Source organism: Gasterosteus aculeatus, chromosome 16 (assembly GCF_964276395.1).
Source record: "Gasterosteus aculeatus chromosome 16, fGasAcu3.hap1.1, whole genome shotgun sequence".
NCBI classification, from domain to species: Eukaryota; Metazoa; Chordata; class Actinopteri; order Perciformes; family Gasterosteidae; genus Gasterosteus; species Gasterosteus aculeatus.
Genome location: NC_135704.1, coordinates 4,004,560 through 4,022,098, shown reverse-complemented (window position 1 = coordinate 4,022,098; position 17,539 = coordinate 4,004,560). Strand labels below are relative to the sequence as shown.

At 43.9% G+C, this 17,539-nt stretch overlaps 2 protein-coding genes across 7 annotated transcripts in view; both read right to left on the bottom strand.

Moving 5' to 3' along the window:
* Positions 1 to 2,733: 2,733 nt before the first annotated feature.
* Positions 2,734 to 13,240, bottom strand: cwc22 (CWC22 spliceosome associated protein). 2 transcript variants are annotated; one of them, XM_078090830.1, is made up of 20 exons: positions 13,131 to 13,240; positions 11,883 to 11,939; positions 11,549 to 11,787; positions 10,987 to 11,186; positions 10,574 to 10,828; positions 9,615 to 9,743; positions 9,250 to 9,418; positions 8,705 to 8,758; positions 8,480 to 8,615; positions 7,707 to 7,913; positions 7,568 to 7,630; positions 7,395 to 7,490; positions 6,934 to 7,015; positions 6,552 to 6,612; positions 5,813 to 5,890; positions 5,139 to 5,291; positions 4,870 to 4,997; positions 4,640 to 4,741; positions 3,940 to 4,103; positions 2,734 to 3,850 (listed from the first exon to the last, which is right to left on the bottom strand). In XM_078090830.1, exons 2-20 carry the CDS (start codon positions 11,935 to 11,937, stop codon positions 2,949 to 2,951), a joined length of 3,273 nt encoding a protein of 1,090 aa, XP_077946956.1. In that variant the 5' UTR covers positions 11,938 to 11,939; positions 13,131 to 13,240; the 3' UTR covers positions 2,734 to 2,948. The 2 variants fall into 2 exon arrangements, with proteins under 2 accessions (XP_077946956.1, XP_077946957.1); XM_078090831.1 differs by having other exon boundaries at positions 11,549 to 11,778; positions 13,131 to 13,239.
* Positions 13,241 to 13,652: 412 nt separating this feature from the next.
* Positions 13,653 to 17,539, bottom strand: part of itprid2 (ITPR interacting domain containing 2) — a 31,388-nt gene continuing 27,501 nt past the window's right edge. For all 5 annotated transcript variants that reach the window (XM_040201121.2, XM_078090828.1, XM_078090829.1 and 2 more), the window contains 3 exons: positions 16,536 to 16,601; positions 16,142 to 16,444; positions 13,653 to 15,705 (listed from right to left, as the gene is read on the bottom strand). In XM_040201121.2, coding sequence (XP_040057055.2) covers positions 15,598 to 15,705; positions 16,142 to 16,444; positions 16,536 to 16,601 — 477 coding nt within the window. In that variant the 3' untranslated portion in view covers positions 13,653 to 15,597. The remainder of the gene's footprint in view (positions 15,706 to 16,141; positions 16,445 to 16,535; positions 16,602 to 17,539) is intronic.

Sequence of the window (17,539 nt, the reverse complement as noted above, 5' to 3'; positions counted from 1 at the left end):
ATGTGTTTCTTTTATATATAAGGTGTTTTAGTGATGAATGAACAACGTTTTAGACTCACATCTCACAACAGTTACCATGCTGCTGAATGCATGAATAAGCAAGTGGCTGCAGATGTACTTTCATTTATCATCAAGCTTCATATTCTAGCCCAATAACTCAAATCAGAATATTCCACATATCTGCGTAGATATCTGAGCCATGACATGTGGGTCAAAGTTGGGGTCTATAATGGAATTTACATGACAGAGATCATCTTCTATATGATCCTGCACAGTTCCCTGGTGGCACCCCCAACCCCTCCCCCCGTCACCCCGTAGGACCTTGATATGGTTTCCCAGAGTTCCTTGCAGCTCTCAGGTCCCAGTGGAGCTTCCTCCATTTGCTCCAGCAGCAAACCACTCTGGTTCATCTGCGCCTCCAGGACGTCCAGCCAATCACACTCCAGCATTGCAGTGACCCACTTACCTGAGTATACGCACCCCCCCTTTCACCTTGAACATCACGTTAAGGTTGTACAGCGAAAGAAAGATGACTCAAAACCTGCACAAACAATGATAAAAGATACTATTTTCAAGTGTGGTGCAAACTTTCTTATGCACTTCCTGTGCAGCGTGCAAGTAAGAGACGTTTCTTCCTAAGTCAAAGCTTTGACATTTTGATTTTTTTTAAATGCTTCTCTTTATTGCTGAAGATGATATGTGAATTGTACTCTGAAAATGAATCTCAAGCAATTAGCTCAACTTTTACAAGTCAAATAACATTAAAGTTAAATGCCATCTCTCAACTGAAGCTGATTGTTCACAGCAGATAGGAAGTCAAAACATACTGTATATGTACAGTGTTCATAAAAATAAAATAGTGAACATCTCTGTCTCTATTTGTATTCCGTGAAGGAAGTCAATTAGAAAATCTATTATCATAGCACGTTTTATATATTATACATTCACAGGTGAAAACAGGTGAGTGAGCATCATCAGTATCCGGTGGTGGATTCTTCCTACTCATGGAGTTTATCCAGCTCTGTCTCTGTGAAGTGACTCTCCCTCACTGAGCCTCATGGCGTCGGCCCACAGACACAAGCCGGCGCCGATGTTTACTGTTAACAAAAACGCTGCCTTGAGCAGCGTGAAGCTTTCGCTTTTCTAGTTGTGACTCCCGGAACAGGTGAGCCTCTATGAGGCGGATACACCTGTAGCCGAGGTACAAAGAGGTTGAGCTGGTCTTCAGCTGTTGTTGCTACCCTGCTCATTCTGTTCCTAGGTACTGGTATCATCCGGTTACCAAAATGTTTGGACAATTTTAAAAAGCTGCTTCCACTTATTCTACTCAGTGCATGTGTTTGCATGTATATGCGCACACGCACACACACACACACACACAAACTGGAATTAAAATAGACTGGAATAGACTTCATCCCATTTGATCCACAGATCCCATCCATTGTATTTTGAAGGTGCAAAATACATGTTATTGTGACACAAATAATGAGAACATAAAAGTTTGCATCCGTTGGATGCATAAGTATTCAGCCCTCTCAGTCAACACTTGAACCCTCTTCTGCTGCGATTGCAGCCTCAAGTCTTTTGGGGTTTGTCTCCACCAGCTTTGCACATCAGGAGAAATGTTCCTCCATTCTTGGCAAAAAAGCTGAAGCTCAGTCTGATTGGATGGAGAGCGTCTGAACAGCTATTTTCAAGTCTTGCCATAGATTCTGAATTGGATTGAGGCGTGGAGCACTTTAAAACATGAACATGCTTTGATCTGAGCCTTTCCATTGTAGCTCTGCCTCCATGTTTACGGTCATTGTCCTTTTTAGACGGCATCATATTTTCTTCAAGGATCGCCTTGTGTTTGGCTCCATCGTTCTTTCCCTGACTGGTTTCCTGTAGCTGCTAAAGAGAAGCGTCCTCACAGCATGATGCCACCACCATGTTCCCTGCTGGGTGGTGTTCTCAGGGTGATGGTCAGTGGTGGGTTTCCGCCACACAGACTTTGGCATTGAGGCCAAAAAGTTCCATTTTGGTCTCATGTGAAAAGAGTATCTTCCTCCACCTGATGATAGACAAATACTTAATAAGTGAAAGTGAGATAGGAATACGCACAGGGGGTGGAATATGTATAAAATTAAGTAATGTAATGCAATGTTATTGATATTAAATAAGACAGTAGTGCAGTGGTTTTTCAAACAAACAAACATTTAGCCGAAGGTGTCTTGTTGTAGTCTTATTGCAGCTGGCAGGAATGTTTTCCTGTATCCGTCTTTGTGACAGCGGAGCCGGATCATCCTGATGGAGAAGGTGCTCCGTGTCCCAGCAGTGGGTCCTGAAGAGGGTGCTCCGGGTTGTCCAATTTGGACAACCGTTTTTTTAATGTCCTTCTCTCCACCACCTGCTCTGGATGCTCTTGTTGGTGGCGGCCAATGACGGAGCCGTCCTTCTTCACCAGCTCCAATGCTGCTCCCCCAGCAGACAACGGCGAGGTACAGAGCACTGGTCACAGACTGGTAGAACATCGCCAACATCTTAAATAACGATCAAACTCAGTCAACTCATCCCCTTCTTGTACACGCCGTTGATGTTGGCCTTCCAGTTCACTCTGTTGTCGATGGAGACACGCAGGTACTTGTACTCCACCACTATTTGTAATGTAAATGTTTTTTTACTTCCTGTGTGACTGCACACAAGAACAAAAACCTTTGTAGGAGCTGAAAAAAAATTGAAACTGAAGCAGGGTTAAAAAACAACAACTTTATTGTTTTTTTTCTCCAAATTTCATCAACAAAATGTATAATAGAAAATACAGACAACCGATAAAGACGGGACACAAGCACAGAGAGAGAGAGACGCCGGTCCCTAATCCGAAATAACCAGAGTGACGGGATGAAGTAAAGAAGCGAGGGATGAAAGAAAGGAAAAAAGATGTCACCCGTCAGTCCATCACTGCTGTCTTACCTCCTCCTCCTCTCCTCTCGCTCCCTGTTCCTGTCCCTGTTCTCCTTATTCCTCTCTCTGTCCCTCGGCTCCTCCTGCCTGCCCTCTCTTTTATCATCGCTCTCTCTTTCCCTCCCTCTGTCTCTCTCATGCTCTCTCTCCCTCCCCCCGTCTCTCTCCCTCCCTCTGTCTTTGTCCCTCCCTCCGTCTCTTTCACTGTCTCTCTCCCTCCCTCCGTCTCTTTGACCGTCTCTCTCCCTCCCTCCGTCTCTTTGACCGTCTCTCTCCCTCCCTCCATCTCTTTGACCGTCTCTCTCCCTCCCTCCGTCTCTTTGACCGTCTCTCTCCCTCCCTCCGTCTCTTTGACCGTCTCTCTCCCTCCCTCCGTCTCTTTGACCGTCTCTCTCCCTCCCTCCATCTCTTTGACCGTCTCTCTCCCTCCCTCCATCTCTTTGACCGTCTCTCTCCCTCCCCCCGTCTCTTTGACCGTCTGTGTCCCTCCCCCCGTCTCTTTGACTCTCTCTGTCCCTCCCTCCGTCTCTTGGTCGGCCTTGAAAGTCCATTTTTTGTCTCCGCCCCTCTTCCTCCTCTACCACCCTTTCGTCCCGTCTGCTTCGGCCGGTAGCCTCACGTGCACGCTCACGGCCTTCTGCCTCACGTGCACGCTCACGGCCTTCTGCCTCACGTGCACGTCCCTCCGCCTCACGTCCCACCACCTCACGTGCAAGGTCTTTCCCGTCCTTCCTCGCCTGCTTCTCTTCATCGCCGTCTTCGTCACTGTCGATCTTGCGTCCCACCCGCTTCTTGTTTGGCTGTTTGTCCTTCTTCTTCTTTGTCTTTTCCTCCCCTTTCATCTTCTTTTTGTTCTTCTCGCTTTTTTCTTTTCTCTTCTTTTTCTTTCTGTGTTTGCTGTCTGAGTCTGGAGGTCAAGAGGGAATATAATACACACATCAGGCTCTTCAGAAGACCACAGCACACAATTTAACACTTAAAAACAGTATGACATACCTGAGCTGCTGCTGGAGGAGTCTGATTCACTGGAGGAGTCCGAGGAGGAGGAGGAGTCAGACGAAGAGGAGGATGAAGATGAGGAGGAATCTGAGGATTCCACTTCCTGTTTCTGAGTCATGATGATCTTGGGAGCGTTCTTCAAATGTTCCCTTAACTCGTCCCTGAGAGACAGAAGTGTGTCGGAAATGTTTGTACATGCACAACATTAAAAAAATACAAATTACAATTTCACAAAGATATTATTTATCAAACATTACATTTAGAAAGCAACATAACGTCTTTTGTGCGTATTGAACTAATTCAAACAGTACCAACCTAATTCAGTTCAATGCCTGTTTTACTAATACGATACTAATTAAATATTATATTAATCATTTTCAATTCTTGTAAAGGGCTGGATGGACTAACTAATTAAAAGGTCTTGACTTAAAGTGGCATTCATCAATTATGAGAGCATTATTCGCTGTCGACACAATCAAACTTTTAATTTATAGAATTAAACTCTCTGAGGAAAATAAATAAAAGCTTTAACACCGTTCAAGGCCGGCAGATACCGTTAGTACCAGATTAATGCCTGTGGATTAAGAAAATCATTATTAACCATCACGTATAGCACATATGGATTTGGCCATTGGTCACAGTAAAGTGTGTGTGTATATGTGTGTGTGTATACAGTGTGTCTGAATGTGTTCCTTACGTAAGTCCTCCCAGTCCGATAGACGTGAAGAAGTTGATGGCGAAGCGAGTATTTCTGGGATTATCACGAGGGAAGAGACCTTCAAAGTATGGCTGCAGAGTCCTGAAACACACGCACACACACACAAACGTCAAAAACGCCTGCTACCTTAAGAGTTCATATCTTACTGTTAATTACAGTCGTGCAGATCTTGTGTTTTAGTGTGTGTGTGCGCGCGTGTGTGTTCGTACTGGTCTTTGAGCCTCTGGTTGAGTCTGGGGAGGCCCATGTAGGCGCAGAGCTCCTGGAAAAGAATCTTAACAAAGATCCTGCTGGACGACGTCGTGGTCTCCTCACTCATCCGGACGCACTCCAGCACCTGGCGGTCAAGAGACATTCACAAGACACAACAGAGAGAGAGAACAATGAACTGTGAGGAAAAATCAGTCAGAACGAGCAGCCCGGTTGCTGTGGGTTAGTGTGTGTGTTTGTGTGTGTGTGTGTGTGTGTGTGTCCTTACGCTCCAGGGCACGGAGTCCGTGTAGAGCAGGTGAGCAAACAGCCGAGCCACATTCCTCAACTTGTTGGTCTCCAGCCGGTGAATCGTTTCGTACTGTTCCGCAAAAATACCCTCGAAGCTCTCCATGTACTCCTTCTTCAGCAGACAGAACCTCTGAAGACAAAAAACAGTTACATGAGGTTCAGATGGTTGTTTGGACGGAGGAAATCAATCCCAACAGGATCCCATGCCACTCATCATGGTTACCATTAGCAAGACTAAACACACGATGGAACCATCACATCACGGGAAGTTTTTCAAACCATAATAAGAAACGTGCACCATCTGCCTCACATATATTTAAATACTACCGATTACCACATTAGATGCTTCGACAAAGTAAAGCACGGATCCTGTTAAATAATAATATCTGTTTTGATTTGATTGACTAAAGAAAACCACCCCAAAAACTAAAATATCATAATAAAAATCGATATTCTTGATCTGATCAATGTTGCCGCATTAGACGGTATAATTCAAGACGCAGAGCTGCTAAATTCTTACGCACTGAAAACAAAAACAAATCATCCACAGTAACAGGGAAACTGTATCTGGGAAGATACCTGTTCAGTGCAAACTAAGCACGTCGTTTCACCTGCAGCGCGTTTGGATCGGATCGATAGTGTTTCACTCACCCCGGCCAGCAGACCAAAGAACTTCTCGTAGGTTCTCTGTTGTGCGCAGCAGTCCAGGATCATGTTACAAAGCTCCTTCTGTAGACACAAACGCAACAGATGGTATTAACACAAACCTGACATGAGCGATCACACCATTATCCACACTGCCATTGCTGTAATATCTGAGGTTTGGGGACCAACAGTTATGTTAACTGTCAAATTGCGTCTTTGACCCATTCGTTGTTCAGGCTTCTCAACCAGCTGTGATCCGATGGGATGCTCCCTGGAAGCTCAGTGTTAAAAGGGGTCAAAGTTCAAATGTGACCTCAAACAGCCAGGTGTGAAATCCTCAAGGCGGTGCCAAGATGAGGTTCCTCGCTTAATTAAGAGGGAAAACCACGCTTTGTATTGAGCGTGTTTGTGATTTGTCGCGAGCAGATGTGACGACGTGTCCTCCAGGTATAAATAGAAAAAAATCAATCATTTCTCATTCTTTAGAACTCCAGTGTTTTGTTAATACATTAATTGAAATACCTTTAAACTAATTGTCACAATTGATTGAATAATATCTTCTGCTCTATCTTCAACCTCCAGCTGTTTTTATGGCATCACTTCTCACTATTTTCAGATTTAGAGAAAAAGAAAACATGTTTTCACATTTATCATCGTCTGGGTGGGTTTGCGTCACTAAAGCCTTTATATCTACTGTTGCCGTGTGTGTGTGTGTGTGTGTGTGTGTGTGTGTGTGTGTACTTACCGTCTGGCTGTCGGGAAACTCCATCTTGATGAGCTTGTGAGCGCACTCCTCAAAGTCCAAACTACAGAAAGAAAGGAAAGAATATCAATTAGTAAGCCTACATCAGAGAGCTTGTGTGTGTGTCTGTGTGTCATTTTCTCAATTTGTTTCAGTGTTTCATCCTGTAAGCCACTATACAAGGAAACCATGGTAACCAGGGTGCACGCACACATACACACGCACAAAAGGTTTAAAATCAGCTTCCAAGCCAATCAAGTATAGAGGGAGCTGTACAGAACAGCCAACGCCCCGAGAGAAGAGTCACTGACCGTTCAGTGTGTGAGACTCTGTGTGAGACTGTGTGTGTGTGTGTGTGTGTGTGTGCGTGTGTGTGTGTACGTACCTGGACTGGATAGCAAGGTAGATGGTTCTTCTGAAGGCAACCAGGTTGACTTCTGTCTGATCATAGATGGTGACCTTCTCATCTGAGGGAAAGGGAGTGTGTGGTTAAGATCATGTTAACATATACAAAACAAAATTAACGTATGATATTAATACCAACATTGTTTTGTGGTGTAACTACTACGCTTCTGCGTATCTATTGTCAAGTTTGAAGTAACCACATTCTGAAAGGTTGGTATCAATCGTCTCATCCAACTCTCTCCAAAAAGCCCCCCCATGTTAAACTATTCCTGAAACCAGCTCTGACTTTGAACACTGGATCTTACGCTTCTGTAACGCAGCTTAAGAGCGACACCGCCGGGGTTACAACCCGGGACGACCCTGATGACATCACCGCGACGTCACCAGCATTGTTTTCTCAGACTGAGCCACAGAAGACATCATACAACGGTGTTGTCGCACCTCCTCCCTCCTCCGCATTCTCCTCTTCGTCGTCTTCATCTTCGTCGCTGCCGTCGGCCTCCTCCCCCGAGTCGCTGCTGCCCTCGTCCAGGATATCTGTCGGGAGGCGATTGGTTAAACAAGCAGGGAAGCGACGGCTGATTGGACGGTTTCGTGTTTGTGCAAATTCTGACCTCTTTTAATGGTTTTGTATTTGTCCTCGTTCTCCAGGAAGTCTGGGTCCATCTTGAACACGTCTGAACAAGAACACGCACGTTAGAATGACATCGACGGACGTGTTTCTGCAGAGGGCCTCGTGGACTCGGGTCTTACTCAGGATGTCCTCAGTGTTGTACTCGTCGTCCAGCGGCAGCATGTGGGTGAACTGGTCGCCCTCATCCACCAGGTCCAGGCCCTCTGGGATCACTGGATGGTCTTTGAAACCGTCCTTCCTGATGGCAAACATCACCTCGATCATGTACTGGACCCTCTTATCGATGGCCGACTCGTGCAGGACGTTCCTGAGCCGCTCGAAAATGGCTGAAAAGAGAGACGGCACGGTTAGGATTCAAATTTACAATTAATCGCGCTGCTATTTGGGATGTAGTTCAATTTTAAAAAGCCATATGTTCTTACAAATGTAAGTTTACCGCTTCATGTGAAGATAAGAATTATAGGTTTGAGATATTTGGGGGATATTTTTGCTTGTGGCACACAGTCTGAGGAAGACAAGTTCAGAGGAAACAAAGTCCCTGAACCGTTAATGAGGCAGGTTTGTTAAATCTGGCTCCCAACAGCGTCCCCTTTCCTTTATTTCTCTTGTGAAGATAGAAATTAATAAGGCTTACAGCAGGATTAAAATAAAAAGGAAAACGGTAAAGGACTGAACTCCGGAAATACCTGTTATGTTATGTTGATGCGTTGCTTAAATGCAAAGGGGAGATCTAAAACATGTGCTTGGAAATGAAAACGAGTAAAAACTCATTTCTTTCTTTCTATTAAAATTGATTGACTCAGTGAAGAGGCTGACAGGAAACAAGGGGTGAAGCAGACGCGTGTGGCATTGAACCAAGACCTGAACCGGACGAGTTAACCGTTGTATCTACCATTGATTCCTCGCGGGGAAACCTCGGTCAGTTTGAGTCCACACTCCTTCAGGAAGGCGATGGAGACCTCCACGCTGTCGTCGGTCGGACGCTCCAGCAGCAGAGTGAGCATCTCAAGGCAAAGGACCTCATGGGCCTAAAGAGTAAACACACCTCATTAGAGCGGAAGACAAATACTCAATAGTCTGTTGTTCGTATTACTAGAAGTCACACAGCAGCACGTACCACATTCTGGTTGATGAGATGTGCCACAAACTTTGAGGCTGTCAGACACTGTTGCTGCAAAACAAAAGACACAAGAGAGATGTATAGAATGAGGGAACCACAAATAATTTAAGAAATAAACAGGAAATAAAACACTTCAGTCAAGTTACATCTAAAGACAGTGGTCCCCAACCACTGGTACCGGTCCCAAGGGCCACCTGGTTCCGGGGTATTTCTTTTATTTTGAAAAATGACCGGATTCTCTCCCAATTACATGCGCTTGTCCCTCCTGAGCAGCGGTGCCAAGAGAGAACGGAAAACTTGGAAGTGTTGATTAGCGACCCCTGCTTCCTAACGGACACATGACATTTAATTTAAATTAAAAGCAAACCTGGCTGACTCCAATCAGTGCCAGTCATCCGAGTAAGGTAATGACCAAGAATGTCAGGAATGGCTGTGAAGGTTCCTTTGCTTCTGCATTTCCCAAGCGTTTTTTTGCCGCGCGCAGTGAATACTACACCCTCTGCGCCGCGCTCCATCACACAGGCTGTCAGGCAGACAGGTACCTTGAGGTTGCGGCGGTAGCTCCTCCTGAAGGCTAGGATGAGGCGCTTAAGGATCAGCTCTCCGATCTGAGGGAACTTGGAGTTGATGATGGCGACGACGGCCGAGTACACGTGAGTGAAGGTCGGCGAAGCCGCCTGAGCCTGCAACACCGAGCGAGACAGCAGACCCCTGAGAGACAGACAGGTAGACGCACACAGCAGGAAGACAGACAGTCAGTCATAACGTTCAGCCGAATACTCAGGAAAGAAGGTTCCTCCGTTTCACTCTCTCCGATCAAACAAGCTAATCGGGAAGCATCTCGTTTTAGTGGAATAGCTATTTAGTATTGATGTGAAGTTTTATGTTGCTGTGTGTTATTGTTCACCTCCCCCTGACGATGTTCTCCTGCAGCAGCTCCTGGATGATTTGGACGATGTTGGACACGTTGACTTTGTTAATCAGACCGTTGATGGACTTCTTTAGGGCCTCCCAGCTCATCCTCTGATAGGCCAGGCTGCACAGGGGGAGTCGGGGACGAAAAACATTTTATGAAGTCGCATTGAACATAGTCGACATTTCGATAGAACATTTTGGATGGAACTGAGTGGATCTCGCTACAGCTCGTTGTTACATTACTGTTGCGTTTTGCAGAGGTGTCTTCTGATTGGACAACACAAACCTCTCTGTATTAATGCTCCTATTTGCACCAAGAAGCTTTGTGAGACCTTCCTGCTCCTGTAAGGAAGAAGGAATCTGTCCCTTTCAGCCAAATTGAGTCACTGAACTTCTGTCTGAATGGCTGGTGTTAATGACTTCTGTGTCCTTTTTTATATTGTAGTTAGTAATAAATACTTTATCAAAACGAGTCAAAGATACTTTTGATTTCTCATAAGAATCTTACCCACAAATGTCCATCACAGTCACATAAACCAATTAAGCAGTCTCTCTATAAGTTCTCAACAATCCCTTAGGTTCAAATCACGTCCATTTTCCCACAATTTTCCATCCGTTTTAACCGATAAAATGTCAGTTGATACATTGAAAAGACTTTAGTTGAGTGTATGTTCAGCAATTTAATTTAACAACACTGGGGCAATTCCAACAGGGACCACGAGATGAAGGTGTTAACAATGGTTTATACCGAGCTAAATGAGCGTTTGCTATGATGACTCCCTCTGCAGCAAGTTTCAAGTGTCTAGACTTTCAAGAGAAGAATAGTTTCCTGGAAGAAATAAATAAATCTACAAACTGATGGCTGATTGGAAAGTGACCACAGAAGTTACTGAACTAAAGGATGTGTCTAATCATCCTTGAGTTTTTCTGAATGAATGAAAACATTCTTACCTGCTCTTGTCAGTGATTTGCTGCTGCATCATGCGCAGCTTGGCGGGGGGGATGTAAGCTCCACCCGTCCTCGTCAGAATGGGGTCGATCTCCTCCTTCTTCTTCTTAACCGGCGGCTCCTCTGCAGCCCCCGGCTCCCTGTCCGTTGGGGGGGAGCCGGAGCGACCTCGCCTCCTGTGATCTGACTCCGCATCCCGGTTGCTCCAATGGTCATACGGCCCGTCCCTATCGTCACGGCGATCATCATAGCGATCCCTGGGTCGGGTAGCAAGGAGGAGACGAGCAGACTTCAAAAAACTAATTCAGCACTTTTTTTTTTTTTTTAACTACTCAAGTCTGAACTCAAGAACTGGTTGTGTGTGAATTAAAAAACGTCAGAAGGTTTCAGTGCGGTCTGTGGAAACCATTGTTACCGTGTATAGCGGCCTCTGTCGTAGCGCCCCCGGTCTCTGTCTCGCTCTCTGGACCTGTCTCGCTCTCTGGACCTGGATCTGTCACGTCCTCTGGATCTTGATCGGTCTCTCTCTCTGGATCTGGAGCTGGATTGCGACCTTGATCTGTCTCGTTCCCTGGATATGGATCCGTCTCTTTCTTTGGACATGGATTTTGATCTCTAAACGTCAAGTAAGAAAATAGTGTCACCTGGAGCTCTTTGGTCTGTTTTAAAAACCGACCATTGAGCAGTGTGTTAAATACATAAGGAAATATAAGGAAAAGAGCAATTCTTTTCATCCCCCCCCCCCCATGTGAAATGACAAAAGAGCCCAAGTTCAAAAGAGCAGACAGTGCGTGTCGGTACAGAGGTTTGGAGGGGTTTCTTCACTGCTCAGTATCATAAAGCAGACTTGCTAACTTTATCCGTAGCATCTCAGTCCCCCAAACACGTCCATTCTGCGGACCAACCCCGCTGATCCGCCACCCCTAAAGTTGTAAACCTAAAAGAAACAGCCAGTAACAGTAGTAATCCTTGCTTACTTTGATCTGAGCCACACTGCTCCTCAACTTCTTCAGTGCACCATGATGTTCATCATCATCATCACTGCTGGTGCTGTCGTCTGAGCTGCTGCAGTCACCGCTCCCCGAGGGGGGACTGCCGGAGGGGGATCGGCCTGCAGGACTGGCTGGAGGGGACAACTTCTCTTTGGGGCTTCCTTCAACCGAGCCGGCCTGCTGAGGCTTCTCCGCTGCATTGCTGGACTCGTCTTCTGAAGGTCCTGACAACAGCATTGTTGGATCAATGTAAAAAAAGAAATGTCCACCAGTCCTGTAGCGGTTACAACATAAAATAGTCACTGCAGATTTTACTCACCACCTTGTTCTTTTTCAACAGGACTGGGACTTTTACTTCTGCCTGGAGAGTCCATACCTGAATGCACGCACATACACATTTATGATTCTAATAAATATTGTGAAAGCCATCATAGATGAACTCGTACGTATGGGTTTTCGTTGAATATCAAACAGGCCTTATTATCAGCAATATTCAATTTGTTGTTATTGCTATCTAATCCCACAAAAAAAAAAAAGTTCACAATACGCTTCAGTCCATCTCTCAATAAAACCGGGCTTCCCAACTCTCAAAACACCCAAACCACTAGTTAAATTGACTAATTTTTCACAAATACGTGATTTCCTTTGGAAAACACACTGGATAACTTCTTAAAAAACAGATGGCCGCTGTATGTTTTCACTATTTTGAATATCACTCCTAAAAGATGTTTCACAGTAGCATTACCATACTGATGGTTAACAGATGTGTTTATATGACAATCTGTCCATGCTTGACTTAAAACATTGACAATCATATCAAGCCAACTTCCAATTTTTGATTCATCATATGACACATTGGAAATCAGTGGAATTTGCAAATGTGCATAATAATTCTTTGAAGGCCAAGATAAAATAAATGGTTTTATGTCTTAAAAGAGTCCATCGTTTTACTACAACGAATGAAAACACTAGTTTCACTTTAAGAAGCCGGGACAATGAAAGTATTGGCTCTTAAACATGACAAATTAATACGTTTGTAATGTCTTTCCAAGACTATGGATACTTGGATAATTAATACAGCTACCCATCACTTTTTTTCCAAATACCGGTCTGTGCCGAGACGAATATTACTAAAGAACCCCGGTAAGGTAAAATGTGTTTATTTTGAATCTGTAGAGTTTCACATGAAAAGTAACCGGATCAAAGGCGTTTAACGTGAGCTAACGTGGAGTCAAATTAACCTGAAGCTGAAGTCCAGAAACAGACAAGCTAACGTTAAGTGTCCACGTCTCCGACATATAACGTACACATTTACACACTTGCGGATAAACGAGTCACATGCCCCAGTTTTTATAACAATATCACCAAAACTCCAAAGAACAAGTCAGTGTTTTCGCCATGTGTGTTTGGGTGCGCGTTAGTTAGCTTGTAAGCTAATCCCACTTTAGCTGTGCTAGTTAGCTAAGATGCTAGTTGTTTGTTTAGCTGAAGCCTCCTTGACTACTTCATGCATCTCTGAAGAGAAACTCGGTATCTGCTTTTTCTAATCCCTTTAAACTCCCCTTACCGTTCTATTTTCAGTCTTTATGTCCGTCAAATCAGTGTCGGTTTTATGGCGGAAAACTTCCTACAATAATTGAAATACTTCCAGGTTAAGGATGGCTTCCGGATTTCACAATAAAAGTCAGGTGGTTGCTTGAATGTATCTGATTTATGTTGATCACCCCCTGGTGGTGATTACTGAGCACCACAAAGGAATTTCGTCGGTCCACTCTGATTGTATTTTGGGACACAAAAACCGTAGAAATGTTGTAAATCTGTCTAAATTAATGTACATACAAATGGCAAACACATAAAATGTAATAATGCATTTGGAACTTTTGAAAATGCTACTGTTGAAGTGGCAGTCTAAATATACTTCATATTTCAGAAGAATTTGAAAAAGCAAAGGATATGCTATTCTAAAAAGTGTAAGAACTGAGGTTTAAGCACTGAAAGGAGATGAACGATCAGTTGAAGTGTAGTTTACTCTAAAAAAAATGCATCCTATCTTAATGGATCAAGCATCAAATTAAGCAATACTCATTGGTACTGAAAATAAATACATCTTTATTATTCTTATTTCGAGTGATCCCTTCCCTCCATCCCAATGAGAAGACATCAATACAAAGTACATATTAGACACCAATAGTCAGACAGTGAAGGGTAATTAGTAGTGTGTGAAGGATTTTCTTGATCAGTTAAAAAGTTAGAGCTCACAGTGAGCGTTGTTTCAGCAAAGAAAATTATAAGTATCAAACAAACAAAGTCAATTAATGATTATGAGAATAAACGTTCTAAGGTCCAGTTAACACTGGTTTAGAGCATCAAAAACAAACTGAGATGTGGCTAGCCGCTCAGACTCATCACCCGTGAGCTCAGATCCTCGTCACCATATATTGGTCCCAAACATCCAAACCAAACCCACTGAAAGACAATCAATACATTGTTTCCCAAAAGTTCAGCTTTCACTATGCAATCTAAGTTTTAATGTGAGGTTGTCTTGAAATTCTTATAATCACTGTTCCGTGAAGAAGATAAAAAAGAGGTACAGAGTTCTTGTATCAACACAGCTTCTCCCGAGACTTTCAGTTATAAAACACTGACGTTGATCTGAAAAGCTGCAAGGTGCCACGCAGGCCAATGCTAAAGAAAACCGATGGTGAGTAAGGGCTCATTAGTACAGAACTCAGTTGATTTTTGATCACTTATGTGGATTCTGTGCAAAGAGGAGGAACATATGTTAACCGTGATTTACTGATACCGTAGCAGTAATCAATACGTATGTTAATATTATTGCACATTTTGTCATTCGACAGTGGGAAGTCAACACACTAGCGCAGCTAACATGCTAATGCAGCTAAGGTTTGAGCTTCTCTGCCTGCTCCCCCATAGGTGGTCTACTGACCAGGCATTGCATCATCATCATCATTATCATTGTCACCGTGACTTACTGAAACCTGCTGTTGCTGCTGCAGGAGGACCTTTGACCTCAGCAGTACCTAACGACATCCCACACAAACCCAACTACCTGCTCTGTAACAACCAACAAATGAAGACACAAAGCCAAGAGTCCAACATTTTGTTGGACACAAAACAGAAAAAATGAAAACTGACAAAGGTTAACAGCGAATGAGGCTCGAGGAGCAGAAGCACAATAACAATGATGACGATGATGATGATGATGATGATGATGATAAAAGGGCAGAGAGCTGTACAAGCATTATCATTTCCGTGTGTATCTCTAGAACATCTTCAAACTGTCAACATGAAGGTGAAATGTAAATGAATGAATAACTTTGAGGAGTGACAGAAAATGTCTAAGGAATGGAGCCTCAAACAAAAAGGTCTTAGATTAAAATATCACCAATAAGGCACTTATTAAGGGAATGTTGTTCAGGAAAATGACCAATTGAAATGATATGTTTTAATTAATAAACTATTGATTTATTGATCTTGTCATCACAATTATAATTATTATTATTGTTACTATCATCAATACTTACTGATCTGATCCCAGAGTGGGATCAAAGAGCAAACAAATTCACAGGACTGGCACTAGGAGTGGTAGTAGTGGCAGAGTACAATCAGCGGTACTACTTTAGCCAGTGTTTGTAGTACTAGAGGAAGTAGTAGTACTTTGAGGCCTGGCTTTGATCAAAACATCTTAGAAAGAAGAAACGGGATGTGACGACAACACTTCACCGCTGATCAGCTGGCGTTCCCAGCATGCATCACACTACGCAAGAAACAAACAGACCTGTAGAATTCCACGAGTCCTGTCTGCGGCCCCCCTCTCCTCAGGAGTGGTGGGCGGGCCTTATCACACGTTCGGCGATGTGCTCATTTAGTCCCCAGTGTTACAGACATACAGTGTTACAGTCACGCGGACAGTGTTACTCAGCGATACAGTGATACAGAAGGACAGTCTTGCTGCTCAGGCTGTGGTTACTAAGGCTGAAAATGAAAGGGGTAGCGTTCCGCTGTTGCCGTGACTACAAGGGGTGTTGCCTGCCGGGCAGGGGCGATTGCCGCGGCGACACGGCGGCCAGCAGCTCGCTGTAGATCTCCTTTCGGACCTCCTGCGCCACGCTCTCTCGAATCTGGAAAAGAGCACAGGCAGAATTGGTAAACACGGAGACAGACAAAAATATTCCTTAAAACAGGCTGCATTTTGCAAAAAGCTCCTGGAGTTTAAAGGAAGTGAAAACATCACTGTGTGCTAAAGTCGTGTGACTGTATGAAAACGTTTAAATGTAAATGTGTAAGAAGCATTCTGCAGCTGTAAAGCTTTTACTTCATTCAAACATGTTAAATCTTTTTTTCTTCCTCTCAAATATAATTAAAAAAATTACAAAAGCTGATTTAATGTTTTAAATAATCATTAATAGATAAAACATCATAATGTTGAAGATTGAAAAGACGGACATTCTGTCTCTGTATTTATTCTCTAACACCACATAGTTTACATTTAAACTTCCCACAGTGGCAGTAATAAATATACAAGTGAACAAGTTAACTAAAAGTGCTGACTGGTACCTCTCTGATGAGCTGCTGCAGGTCCCCCACTCTCATTCCTCCTGATGCTCCTCCCTCCTCTGGTGCTCCTCCCCTGTCCCTCTCTCCTTCTTCTGTCTCCTCTTCCTCAGTGCGTGTGTTGGGCCGAGGAGGTGGCACAGGGTTTATGTTAATTGACGCGCGGTACACGCATCCTTTCTGCTGGCCATCTCTTCCTGCGGGCAGCGGACTGGAGGTTCGGGAGGAAGGAGCGGTGGAGGCACCGTGGCCGCTGTAGCTGAGCTCTGACTGTAGGAGGAGCTGCTCTCTGAGGAGGTCTGACACCTGGAGAACAGAAAGGAAACAGTTGCACATTAATGCACATGTAGTCATTGTTGTGTTTACCTAACCAGGGTGTGTGTGCATGCATGCTCACCGGCTCCATTGCCCTCAGTGCATAGCTGCTGGACAGACTGTCAAAACTGCGGTCCCTATGGTGACCCTGAGGAGGGAGAAGGTTCATTGTTCAATGCTCATTGTGCTGGTCTGATATCACATCTGATCGCTCAAAACGTCAGTTGTATTTATATACTGTGTGCCGTGTGTGCTTGTGTTTATATATCCTGCACTGTGTTATATACATTACGAAGGCAAGATATTCTACAAATGAACTTACGTTATTTGTGTGTCAAAGCAAAAGGTGGCTACTTTGAAGAACAAACATGTTCTGGTTTGATTAACACTTTGTTTACTATATAACTCCCTACGTGTTCCTTCGTAGTTTTGATGTCTTCAATATTAATCTACAATGTAGAAAAAATATAATAAAAACTGTTGGGGGAGAATTGTTGAGCCTGCGTGGGGTGAGGCTCTCAGGAATGTGACCTTTGATGTGAGCCGGTGACTTAAGGCAGTCCAGGGTGAGATAAGACACAGATGAAATCATACGTGCCCTGACTTTTAGATGTTGTTGATTGTCTGGGTCCATAAAGGGAGGGTCACGGGGTCACCCCTACATCATCTGCTACTTTTCCAACACTCCTCTTGAGGGGTGGGCTCTCCTGTGCTGAGGCAGCACAAACCTCCCTGAAGTGTACATAAGCTCCTGTTCTCCTCTTTAACTTGGTCAGATCTTCCTGCTCCTTTTGGGGGAAGGAACATCTGTCCCTTTTCAGCTGAATTCTGTCTGTGCTTACGACTTGTGCTGATGATTTCTGTATTCTTTATCTTTTTCCTATATTCTAGTTAGTAATAAATACTTAATCACAAAGCAAGCTCAAGATACTTTTGATTTCTCACAAGGGCTAAATCCACAAATTTCCACCACAAAAACAATTGAATGAAAAGGTGTGTCCAAACTTTTGACTTGTATTGTATACCCTGCGTTGTGTTTTATTTGTGTATATACCCTGTGTTGTGTTTTATTTGTGTATATACCCT

Coding starts and splice junctions, on each gene's coding strand:
- cwc22 (XM_078090830.1), bottom strand. CDS start 11,937: ATGGACTCTCCAGGCAGAAGTAAAAGTCCCAGTCCTGTTGAAAAAGAA. Junction 11,187..11,548: donor GCAGTGTGGCTCAGATCAAA/GTAAGCAAGGAT, acceptor CTTGACGTTTAG/AGATCAAAATCCATGTCCAA. Junction 5,891..6,551: donor AGTTTCCCGACAGCCAGACG/GTAAGTACACAC, acceptor TTGTGTCTACAG/AAGGAGCTTTGTAACATGAT.